The sequence below is a fragment of the Aquila chrysaetos genome, chromosome 2 (assembly GCF_900496995.4).
Source record: "Aquila chrysaetos chrysaetos chromosome 2, bAquChr1.4, whole genome shotgun sequence".
NCBI lineage: Eukaryota > Metazoa > Chordata > Aves > Accipitriformes > Accipitridae > Aquila > Aquila chrysaetos.
The window spans coordinates 61,359,440-61,372,429 of NC_044005.1; the positions used below are offsets into that span (position 1 = coordinate 61,359,440).

The following is a 12,990-nucleotide window of genomic DNA, read 5'->3' on the forward strand; positions in this document are numbered from 1 at the left end:
TCCCAAACTTTGCTCTCTAAAACAAAGGTGAGATAAATATGCTCATCTGCTCAGAAGTCATGGTAATCTAGCGCTCATTACTGATCACGGGATAAAGTCAGAGGAAGCAGAGATTATGCATTCATATCCCCTATGCAATTAAAACAACGATATTCATTACGAATTAATAAATTAAAAACCTGAAGTTGGAAAATACTTATGAAAAGCCTTCTCTGCACATTACCCTTAGTGGTACATTTGAACACGGGATCACACGTGGTAGGTGGACGGGCAAAGAACAGAAGGCAGTTGACTTGGCCAAGGTTCCCCTGTGTCCACTTAACTACTGGTGCAGTAATTTGTTTTTCTACTTCATAGTTCCATCTCCTCCTGCTTGTTTGATGTCATAAAAATCCAGCAACTGTGGCAGTTTGCACAATGCATGTTATAGCCTTGTGTTCGCGTACCACAAATTCAGCATTCTGGATTCATTCATGACTCAGATTGGAGGAGAAAATAGCTTGGGATGGCACAAGCCCTTGATTAAAGCTTTAGGGCCAAATCAACAACAGCTGAGGATCCAGCCCATATGGCCCGAGATCTTTAGCTGTGTAAAGGCTGCAGGAATGGGCCCAAATAGCTTTGGTAATTAGCAAATATCGTATAAAATAGATGAAAAGTCTTTGGCAGGGAATGAATATTGAGCAACATTTGAAAATTATTCATAGCATATTAGTATACTTCTTTAGAGATAAAACTCAACAGCATAAAAATAATTTGGGAGGGGCAACTGTAGTCTATCTCATGACTGTCAACAAGCAAACACCTTCTTGGACCGATCGATATTTTACAGTTACCTTTAGTCAATGCAGCGAAGGGCAGAGGTGACCATCTAACATCTGGGACCTGACCCTACAAGCTGTTCTGCCTCTGCAGAAGCGTCCTCACACCTGGTGGGGACTCTTTAGCCAAGCTGCCTCCCTGCGTGCGGAGAGCGCCCATTCTTGGGTAGGTATTGCAGGTCACCCTGTATCCCTCGGTGCCTCGGTCACCCAAGAGCACCCAGAATGACACCCAGGGACGTCCACGGAAGCAGGACTGAGCCCGCTCCTATCTAAATACACCAATTACCGCGCCTTGTACAGCAGTAAACAATAACACAGCAATTAATCACCCTGGTGTAGCTGAAAGAGTTACTTTCACAGATTATGGTAAGCAGCATGCCGTGTGGAATAAATCATTTTTCATGCAAACTCTGAGAAATGGCATGTTATAAAATCACTCCTGATAAAATCTAATGAAAATGTAAAACATCCCAGTGCAGTCTCCCGGGTAGAGTCAAGATCATATTAAACCCTCAAGAGACAACGGTCAGGGATTTCAATGAGAATCAAGAGACAGTTTTCCCAGGATGAGCTTGTTAACCTGATATAAAGACATGATATTGATTTGATGGCTTTGTCTCTTTCACTGTTTCCTTCGTGGAGCCTATTTTTAATTTAATCATCTTCCATTAATTTATTTAAAGTCTTTATTCATCAGAACAAAATCTTTTTTCTTCTAAAAGCAGATGCTGTTGAAGTGCTGAGAGTATAATCCAGCATGCAGTGTCACAAGCAGCACAAGTCTGTTATTGCATCTGCAGAAGTTTTTCAGGAATACTAACAAATAAAGTCACTCCTACTCCGTTTTCAAGTTCCCTGTGACTGGTTTTTAAACATTTTGAAATCAGCCCTCTTACTAAAACGTCATGATCTAGAAACCTCGGGACGTGTCAATGACAGTAACCATTTTTAAATGTTCATTAGGATTTACCTGCTGGTGGCTTTATGAAAGGTGGTGGAATTAATGGGACAATAATAGGTACATTCCCGTGATCCTTCGACCCTGCTGGTGAGTCTGAAAGTCCATTTCCTGTGGCAAGCCCTGGGTAGCTTGGGTTTATATTGTACGGTGAAATAACACTGTCCTCAGGTAATTTTGGTTTTGGCAAAGAATTTTCTGTAAAACACAAAGAACACATTGTACAGTATGACAAATATATTTCTTAAATGACCCTACATACTTTCACCAACCTGTTCATTAAATTACTTACCCTAATACGAGTGTGCAAAACCCCCCAGATATTTTCTCTTTCAAAAAATTTATACTTTCCAGTATTCTTCAGAAATGCTCCATTTTTTAAAATCAAACGCTCACCTTTTTTTTTTTTTTCCCCCCAAAAGGTGGGATTATTTTGTCATGCATATCCTTAGCACACCTGTTTTAATCAATGACACCCTATTCCTGTCCTTTAGTTCTACTGTTTGCATGGTGGTCACACTCGGTGTACTGTGACTTCACCAATGCAAGAAGCATAAACCGAAAAATAAAAGAATTACTAATTCTCTATCGATAATACGAGTAGTAGTAATGGAAAGGATTTAAAGAAAGGAACAGAATATTGAAAATACAGCAAAGTGTGCATGAAATGATAAAAGGTATTATTCTAATTCTTTAATCCCAAATCACCTCAGGATTCTTATTTGTAGGAATTTCTCTAATGCACCTCAGTTAGCTACGGGGCAGGACTTAATTCTTATTATTCCCTCTCCTCCTATCTCTCAGAAAAAGTAATACACTTTTTTCCCTCCCATAGACTGCATACACCAAAAATTTCTACCTGTCACAGGTATTGAACATCTTTGGTAAATAAAACATATGATTTGTATCATGTGTCTATAAAAAAAAGTATGTCACAAATTTCATCAGGCATAGACTAGAGCCACAAATCACTCAATAAAAGATCTATCTATTAAGACATAAATAAATGAATCACATTGCTACACAGGAACAAGTTTCTTCAAAGGTGGCTTAATGACATTGCACTTTCAATGAAAAATAAATATTGATCACCAATGTCACTATAGAACTAACAAGCTGCAAACATTCAATTTTAACACAATTTCGTTGTTTAACCTTACCTCTAATTTTTGCACCTTTTTTCTAGCCATCTCTCCTTCAGAACTGGTCTCTCTGGTATCAGTACTCATTGCAGCACTCACTGAATACAGTGCTGCTGCTGGCCATCAAAAAGAAAACCCAAACACTGCTGGCCACAAACGCAGTGACAAGTGGCAGTCCAAGGGCATAAAAGCTGCCGCAATTTCCTCTCTTTACCTCACCTTTGAGGAACTCTTGTTGGATAAGTCAAGACGCAGCAATTTCCTACTCTTTTCTTCACTCTGATGCCAAGTCCCTATCCATCCCCTGTGACTGAGGAGTCAGAAGGCAGCAACTGAACGGCTGAACAAACAGACTGCATCCCATCCTTCACATTTTGAATCACGACGATCCAGCACTGTCCTAAACAAATTCCATCCCCGGAGAACTTATACAGCACGTGCAGAAGACAGTAGAGCACAAACATGGATGAGGAACCTTTTGTGAACATTCATGCTCATTCCTAGACGTGTTGTGAATATTCCAGCTCAAAGTCTTTCAGCATTTTAAAAAGCCATAGGCCAAAAAGCCTTAGTTTTGAAAGCAAAAGGGCTCCTTAAAGCCACACTGCTAAGAAAGTGCTCCCTCTTTTTTCCAGTTGTGAGCAGTTTATTGGTACCACAGTGTCCTGGTTTCAGCTGGGATAGAGTTAATTTTCTTCCTAGTAGCTGGTATAGTGCTGTGTTTTGGGTTCAGTATGAGAAGAATGTTGATAACACACTGATGTTTCCAGTTGTTGCTAAGTAATGTTTATACTAAGTCAAGGATTTTTCAGCTTCTCATGCCCAGCCAGCAAGAAGGCTGGAGGGGCACAAGAAGCTGGGAGGGGACACAGCCAGGGCAGCTGACCCAAACTGGCCAAAGGGGTATTCCATACCATAAGGTGTCATGCCCAGTATAATAACTGGGGGGAGTTGAGCAGGCAGGGATCGCTGCTCGGGAACTAACTGGGCATCGGTCAGTGAGTGGTGAGCAATTGCATTGTGCATCGCTTGTTTTGTATATTCCAATCCTATTATTATTATTATTATTATTTTAGTATTAATTTAGTATTATTTTAGTATTGTTGTTACTATCATTATTAGTTTCTTCCTTTCTGTTCTACTAAACTGTTCTTATCTCAACCCATGAGTTTTACTTTTTTTTCTGATTCTTTCCCCCATCCCACTGGGTGGGGGGGAAGCGAGTAAGCAGCTGCGTGGTGCTTAGTTGCTGGCTGGGGATAAACCATGACACACAGGTACATGACTTTCAACCGACTCACAAAAGGTATTATTTGTGAAGATATATTAGTAAGTGCCTACTAAAAGCAATTTTTTTAAGTCATTTTCCTCGTACCCTACTGGCTTCCTCATACTAGAAGGCACTCTCCAATATTTTTATGTAAACCAACCACGAAGGAAGCAGCAGAACACACTTCCCAATCCATGCCAATTCAGACAGGTTAGGATATTAATCCTTCTTTGCATGAACACAGAAACATGAAGTCTCATTACCTTTGAGAACAGAAATGTGCTGGCGGCTTTCCCCATCTGCTGAGTAGTTCCTGAATTCAATATCTTCTCCATCTTTCAATTCAACCTTATCATAACCATACCAGCCAAGGAGCTCATTCATAGTGTTTTCTGCAAAGTTCTGAAAGAGAAAAATTACCTACTTATTTATGTAATCAATAAGCACTTGGAAGGAAGGGAGGACTGCATAAATCGAACTGTATCTGTGCTACACGAGGAAGTGTCAGGTTTGGCCCACCTCCTCAAAGACTAATGTTCGTTTCATAAGTCAAGTGCATAAAGTGTAATGCATTTAAATCTCCGACTGGCACATGTAATTATGACAGAGACTCATACGTCTGTAATTTAAAGAAAATGAAAAGGAGAGTTATTTATGACTTTTGCTCTGGCATTCAATGTCAGAAATATTTTAACATACATTCGTCACACAAACTTGTCTGTGTTGCCATAAAATATTTAAGACTGCAGCAAGAGAATAACAGAAAACCAGCAGTTAATCAATCTTACTGCGCTACAGTCTTTTCAGCTGGAGCAGGTCACTGACACAATTACAGTTCCTTGAGGTGCCCATGAACCAAATCAAATAAAATCACAGCGAAGACATTTTTCCTCAGAGTTATAAGCTTTTGCATAGTCAAACCACTTAAAAACCCTTCACCATGAAAGCATTTTACTATAATGTTTCATGCAAACATCTCTTATATGTGTTTAAGAAAACCTTTCTCAGTTTTGCCATATTTATTTTCAAACCAATTTCCAAGCAGCCGTGTGGTTACATTTTATGTTTGTATGGAAATGCAAAATATGGAACATGACTGTCATAACTCTCAAATTCTATTAAAAACACGTCCTCTAGGTCACGTGGCAAAAATATTTCTGTAGAAAACGCTCATTACTGGGCCAGGAGATTTAGTGGAGCAAGTTAAGAAATCCGCAGGCAGGCAACAAAGCTTTCTGAAACCAAATAGTGCCATGGAGCTCTACAGCTTACGGATTTAGGAAACTACCAAAGGAAACCAGCTAATGAATTATTGTGACGGCAAAGATCAGTTTAAAACAGTATGACAACTATAAAATGAAACGAAAAAGCCACACACAAAGTCTTTCTATTTGGTCTCCACATTTTTTTATTATCACTCCTTTAAAACAAATTCCAAACTTCTTTTTCCTGTAAGATCATGACATCTAAAATAATGTTCCTGATAAGCACCATCTCCCGGGACTCTGGCTACCAGTGAAGGAATAAGGAGAATACGACACCAATTCAAAACAAATGGTACGTGTCAAATTTGCAGGTTGCTAGATTTTGTCTAGTAACTGCTGTAGCTTAATTTTTGAGTGGGAGCAAGTCTAATGATAGAACACAGCAATTCTCCAGTCATTTAAATAAATAAATAAAATTAGTCAGATGATAATTGCTTCCGAATTCAAAGCTACAGCAGGCACTCTGCCCCAGAATGTCAGAGCGCTACACTGCTCCTGGCTCATTCATCACACCAGATTGCATAGGTGTTCCTGTCACTCAAGGAGCGCTGTAAAGCAGCTATAAGCAATAAACACAAGCAATTTGTACTCTTCCAGGAGTATCATTTGTGCAATTGTGCTACAAACACACATTTCAGGAAAAGAAAAACCAAAACAAAAAACTACAGCAGACCCCTGGCTAGAGCATCAATTTCCTTTTGTTTTTCCCCCCTTTCATTTTCACTTGACCTCCTGCTGGAAGTCTCGATTCCGTGGCTGTCCTGTGCAGCCCCAAATTGCTGGAAAACACTGCATCGTTCCACCTCTACCTCTAGTGTCAGCATTATAAGTACGACAGTCCATTACGTCTGAACTACGTCACTACTACAGTTTGCAATGAGTACAATGCAGTGTAATGTGACTAACACCCACACTCATTTCTAAAATACATATTTAAACTCTCCTTTGAATGATGCAGTGTTCTAAGTGTTTTAAATACTAGCAAAAATGGGAAATTTTTCTAAAGTTTTTGTTTGTTTGTTCTTTAGCTTCTTAGAAAACTTCTCTCTCAGTGCTGGAAGTCCCAATGCACTAACTCTGTCTCTAACCCATGGGAATCCAACAACGAAATGACCAGGAGATGGGGAGTGAAACCTCGCCACTGCAGCTCACCCAGAATGACCTGAAGGGGTCCATGGAGGCCCAAAGGCAAGCTCTGCCAGCTTCCTTTGCTTTGCTAAATTTCAACTATGGAGATGCAGCTCTAGAGACTAATCTAGCAAGGTAGAGACCAATTGACAAAGTCTTCCTGACTTAAACCCCATGCAACCAAATTAATTGAGTAGCTCTAAATTTGCCTCCTGTGGATGCTTTGTGTTTTATTTGCACTGTTGATCAACTCAGGCAATGAGTAATTTCTAATTACTTGTCGAGGAATATGTAAGCAAGGCTGTATATATGTTTATTTTTTCCTGAAAATCCATACATGTATATGTCTCTTCAGAATCTAGTCAACGTGATGGCTGGGTTTGTAATGGCACAAAGTTTAAGCACCTTTCAAGTCTTATTTTTACTATCCATGATGAGTGATGCACAAAAATGAACACTCACAATGACAAAAAATACATTTGATTTTGAAATTACCCATCCTAGAGACTTGACTCAAAAGAAAAAGAAAAAATCACTAAGGTCTTTCCTACTAACTTCAGTGAGAGTACAATGAGGTCGCATATTAGCAGTAACAAAAGTAAGCACCTTTTTAACACTGTGATCTCTCAACAAGAAGGCTTGGATAAACAAACAATTAAGCTATTTTCCTTCATAATTTATCTTACCTATTACAAGGGTGCTGATCACTCTTAATACTATTCTCTCAGTGGCTAACAGCAAGGGCTTCATTACACAGCACTTTATACACAGCAAACCAAGAGGATCATCCCATCCTTAGCAAGCTGGTAGTCAAAGCTGAGAAATGTTTTCTTCCACACTAACTCTCTCGCATAGATGGGCATCCACAGAACTACGACATCACCTTCCCTCAGCCTCCTGACTACAATACCCATCTGCAGTGATGTCTAACATACTGTCAGTCAAGATGATGGTCACACAGGTCATGTCCTTGCTGAAGCTGCTGCCCTGAAGCTGACCGCTATTATTTCACTGTTTCCATGTAGTCTCCCTTCTTCCATTTCAATGGTAGGCCCAATCTACGTGTATTCAAGATATGGTAACAAGATGGGATTTGTAAAGACCGGTGTGGTGGCAATAGTCAAAACACAAACAATGAGATGAGACAATTTTTCTCTGTGTGCATGCGGGGGGGAGGAGGAAGGTAAGAAGCAAAAAAGCCCAGTTCTTGATGAAGTTAAGGAAAAGAAGCAAGCCAATTAATACACAACCTGTCCATGCAGAGCAGAATCTCACTGAAAGATGTACAAGCTTCAAAAGCTTAGGGAAAGGAAGGGCAGTGATTGTAACAACAGTGCTGGAGAAAAGCAAGACTGTGGGACCCAAGGTTGGAGCAGGAGAGCAGAAGAAGCAGTGATGAAGCAGGCTAGATAGGAACAAGCTGAGCTGAGAGACGATGGACCTGCCAAAGCCCAGGGAGAAGGAGATGTGAAGACAAGTGTGGATGACCAAACGGAGGATGTGCAAGAAGCTGCAATACCAAGCTTTTGCAGGAGCAGGACAGCAGAGGCACTGAGCTAGTCCATGCCTACTTTCAGACTCATTCCCCAAAAGGCTGTGGAAGGTCTGCCAGGTGGAGGCTGCCACCCCAACCCCGCAGCCCTGCCAGAGGGCTGGGATGATGCGAAAGACCAGCGCACCAGGGAGAACCTTGCCCATCACCAATAAAATCCCAAGTCAGCAATCATACTGCTAAGCTGGGACCCTTGAGCCCAGAGCAAATCCCACTGAACCCAAAGGGAGCCCTGCAGGGGTCCGTGGATTTCACTGCTAAAATACAGCACAGAAGCTAACTTCGCCCTGCCGGGGAGGCAATGCTCAGTCCCCTGCGGGGAAACCGAGAGACGGAGCCCCGGTGCCGCTCCCAGCGTGGGCCAGCGTCAGAGCCGAGAAGCCAAGCACAGAAATCCTGCCCCGCGTCCCTCTGTGCTCACGCCGCCACACCACGCTCAGCCTCTTGTGCACCGCACCGAGCAGCCAGGCTCCCGAGGCTGCGGTGGAACCAGCAATAACCTCTTCAGCTGCCAGCGCACCCAGGCAGTCAGTTAACATCCCACCGGAGCCAAATCTCCTGCGCTCCTCTAGCTGACAGCGCACCATCGCGGCTGCCTAACTGCCAGGGCATTCACCACGGCTGCAGCACAACCAGCTCATCCCTGCCAAAGAAACTGGCCCAAAAACACTCCAGTGGCCCCAGTCGCACAACATCACCAAAGCCCTCCCTTCCTAATAGACGGCAATTCTTTTTTTGCCCCCTGCTAAGTCCCAAACCACTTATCACCACTGCGGGGCAATGTGTAATTTGCATGTTTTAACTGTATGATTTCTCTATTCTTGTACTATACAGAAATATCCTCCCTCCTGGAAGAGCCAGGATAACTAACTAACTATTATGCTCGTTGGTATTTTGACTTGAATTTGCTTCCTATTCACGGGAAAGATGAAGAAAAGTGTATCGACTTGCCAGACTGTGGTTTCTCTCCTTTGTGAGACTGACTTATACGCTAGGCAGTAAAAATATAATCACATTTATTCCTGCTTTAGGATTCATTTCATTGTAACAGTACACCTACAGCTTGATTTTTTACATTGCAATGCATCATTTTCCCAAATCTTCGCTAATTAATACATTCTGAAGCTAAGCCACGCTTCTCTTTCCATCTTAGACCTCTTGCCTTCCCTTCTCTATGAACCTTATTCACAGGGGGCAAGGCCTGGCTTCACCGAGCGAGGCCTGGCAAACACGGAGGCAGGAAACGCAGGGGAGAATGAGTCTGTCAGACTCATTTTCTTCTAGGTTTTACTGTGAATGTTTATTTCAGATCTGGGAGGAAGCACAGTGGCTCCATTCCATTTCCTTGCCTGCATAACCCACTCGGTGCAGAGCCCCACAAATCCACTTTTCACTTTCACTGCACCGAGGAAATAAAAATGTTTCTATAGTCACAATACGAACTCGGATTTTTTTTTTACCGGCCCTCACTTTCTTTGCTTATTTGTGTTGTCGCCATATTGAATTTTATGGTTAGACCTTTACGCTATCAGAAAGCAAAATTTCTTGATGCTTTCATTTCTTTTGTCCTCCCACGTACACGTTTGGTTCTGTAATACCCGCTTTGTTTGGGGAAGCACTATTTCTGCGGTGCACAGGCATGCGAGGCTCCCTGTGCAGACAACACAACTCCCTTTTGCAGCCATCCCACAAAACTCCTTCCACGCAGACTCCGCAAAACACCCCCCCCCACCTCGGTCTCCTGAAATAGTACAATTGATAAAGTCCGTCTGCTTTTCCACTTTCCCAAAGACATTTTTTGCTTTTCAGGAGAGAAGGGAGGAGTTTCCTTGGAATCTTCGGAGCGCTCCGAGCGATCTGGCTCGCTCCAGGCACAGCGCTGCTACGCCTGCTCCACCGCTTTCCTCCTTCTGACAGTAGTACTTTTAAATGCCAAATGGGGAATATTAAAACACTAAACTGAAAGATGTTCTGATGAGTTTACTATTAAACTATAACAGATGGGGCTGTCTTAAGCTCTAGGCATCAGGAACGAAGCCCAATTTTAGATACAAATTAGTTATTGAGAATATTTATAGATGGTAAACTCCTTGGGCACATGGAGCAGCCCTGTGAAATTACAGCGCAAATTAATTGCTCGCCTTTCAACTGACAGACACAGATACATTGTCTTGTTTGTTCAGGAGAACTTCCAGTGCAATCCAGAGCTGGATGTAACTTCATTTCCCAACACTGCGGAGCACCTAGCTGTTCCTCCTGAGCAGCACTGCTGCCTGGCAGCAGGATGGCAAATGGAAATAAGCTGAGGAGGGATGGATGGGGAAGCCACCACCGTGCCTTGACAAGTGCCTTCATCAATTAAACTGTAAAAAATATTTTGGTCTTAAAATAGCACTGGGTTCCCTGATTACTATAGCTTTGGATCTGTTGGGTGTTCTGTTATTCACCACCGAGTGAGAAATGGCACTGAACTGAATTTCAGAATAACTATCTGCTCTTCCTCCAAAGCGTGAGGTGAACAATGCTACCTCTGGAAGAAAAAATGGAAAGTATCATCTGAAGGAGGAAGGGGGACAAAAGAAAAAAGTAACTAGAAAAAAGAAAGAGAGGCTGTGAAGGTCACAGCGAAACAAAACAGTTCCTCCTAAATATATTTTTTCATTGAAATGTAATATCAGAAAACTGTGCAGAGTCATGTACTTTTTGCACACAACATTGTATCAAATTAAAATTTGTTATAACTATCATGTACATTACGTTAGCCATAACAAAAATGTAACTTAATATCTGTCACAAGGAAAGAGCAAGCAACCTGAATATCCATCCAGTCAAGTTAAAACCGAGCTGTAACACTACTGTTGGAAGACACCAGACCAAGCAGTTAGGTGGTGTGATCCTTCTTGAGTAAATATCTGACCGTATCAAACGGCAAATCTTGAGGGAAGTCTCCGTGATGAGGTAATTTTATTGCTCATTCATAGTGCCCGGCATTTGCTGTACTTAAAATAGACACTTGTACCAATGGCCTTTTCATTATCTGAAGGGAAAAAAAAAAAAAAAAAAAAAAAAAATCACATATACACCAGTCCTTTTTCTTTCTGCTAGCAAAAGGAGGCAATTTGATCCAACGTGGGCTGAAACCTGAGTAGGTCACTGTACACCATGATAAAATTCCCTAATCCCTGAGCCAAATTTCCCTGAGGGGGCCCTCCTACTTCTCCTTCACTTTCCAAGCTGACTTTTCCATTCCCTCTCTTGTCTTTTCCTCCCCTTCATCTCTTTCATTTCCCCTACCTTAAAGCCTTGATATCTGATCTGCTGCTGATACTCAGGTTACAGTTTTTACAGCTTAGGCTGTCTATTGCTGTATACATTCCTTTCTTTCTGCTCTGCCGTGATTACTTACCAGAGCTTATTTTACACTGGTCCAGATGAAAGCAGTTCAGATGAAGGGAAACAGTCAGCCTGTTTGAACATTACAGATATGAACCTACACAAGGGCACATTGTGCTCCCTCTGTCATTCCGCTGCAAACATTTTGCACAATGTAAGCAATTTGTTACATTATTGTATTCCTCAGGTTTATGAAGAACGACCAGACATCTTAATTCATCAGTAAAGAAAAAGAGTAAATGATCGCCACAGGATTTTAACTTTCTCAACCAGTCAAAAATTCAAACCACTTTTTTTTTTTTTTCTCCCCCCTCTCCTTCCCCGTCTTGGATGATAGCAGCCAACTGTCCTACCAAAAATGCATGGCATATATAGCATAGTTTATATTGAAAGGTGACCTGTGTTTTGCGAAAGGTTCTGCCACCAGCTATCTCGCTCTCGACCAGAAATCACATGGGTTCAAAATGCCGTTTCTACCCACCTTTAATTTTTAAGTCAGCTGAAATCTTGAGGTTTCTAACTGTAAGCAGCTACCCACGATTAAAAAAGAGAAACTCTCTACATGAAGGTTAACGCCAGTGCTTAATACCAAAGCATTAGTTTAAAATTGTGTAATTTTTCTCCTTCACACAATGTTGTTTTTGTTTCTTCCTCACCCTTTCAGACAAACATCTGTTATACTGTAGAAGAACAACTATCTCCCAAACCGCTGAGTGTGCCTGCAGCCAAAGTAAACAAAACAAACCCAGAGGATCCAGCACAGTCAGCCTTTATATCCAGCCAGGATAACATTTCACATGTTTTGATTAAAATTAGCTAATTTGTAATTCTAGAACCTATGAAACTTAAAAGCTGCAATCCATATAGATCGCGTTAGGCGATGCTCTAAGGGGCCAATGCCCCATACTACAGACCTCTGCAGTCCTCAAAACCATGTGGGATTACAATGAGCAATGACCCTTACTGTTCCGTGCCTGCACAGAGCCCTCTCCGAAAATAGGATGTGTCATATATCTCGCAAAGAATAACAGCGCTCCTCGGGACCCAAAACTAGCACGGTTTGTTTCCAAAAAGATGCACCGACACGTTATTTTGTTCCTTCCCCTAATACTACTCTTGTCCACATTTCCAGTTGATGTGCACGCAGAACTGTGTACATGCTCATTACGCAGGCAGCAGGAGCAAGAACGCCTGCCTTAGGCAGGAAAGGGCACCTAACCGAAATTAGTGGTGTGCAAAAGAGGGGAGAGGGGAGGGGACTGTACATTCCCGTTCAATTTTACATGGGAAGATCAATGCTCCGGAAAGCAAAGGGGTTTTCGCTAGGCATCATGCGTATTTACATGCTCGCCTATATGGTACACGTACTATGTGAACGTGTGACATTTTCCAGGCAGTCCTCCACTTACAATCAGCCTTTTAATAAATTACGTGTTCAAATTAAATGTCAGCAGCTTT

The 12,990-nt window shown here is 41.8% G+C and overlaps 1 protein-coding gene across 2 annotated transcripts in view; it reads right to left on the minus strand.

Moving 5' to 3' along the window:
* The window catches only part of LOC115338694 (sine oculis binding protein homolog), a 119,234-nt gene that overhangs the window by 104,786 nt on the left and 1,458 nt on the right, over nucleotides 1–12,990 (minus strand). For both annotated transcript variants that reach the window (XM_030007478.1, XM_030007477.2), the window contains exons 2-3: nucleotides 4,458–4,596; nucleotides 1,795–1,980 (exon numbers count right to left, since the gene is read on the minus strand). In XM_030007478.1, the coding sequence (XP_029863338.1) occupies nucleotides 1,795–1,980; nucleotides 4,458–4,596 (325 nt within the window). The remainder of the gene's footprint in view (nucleotides 1–1,794; nucleotides 1,981–4,457; nucleotides 4,597–12,990) is intronic.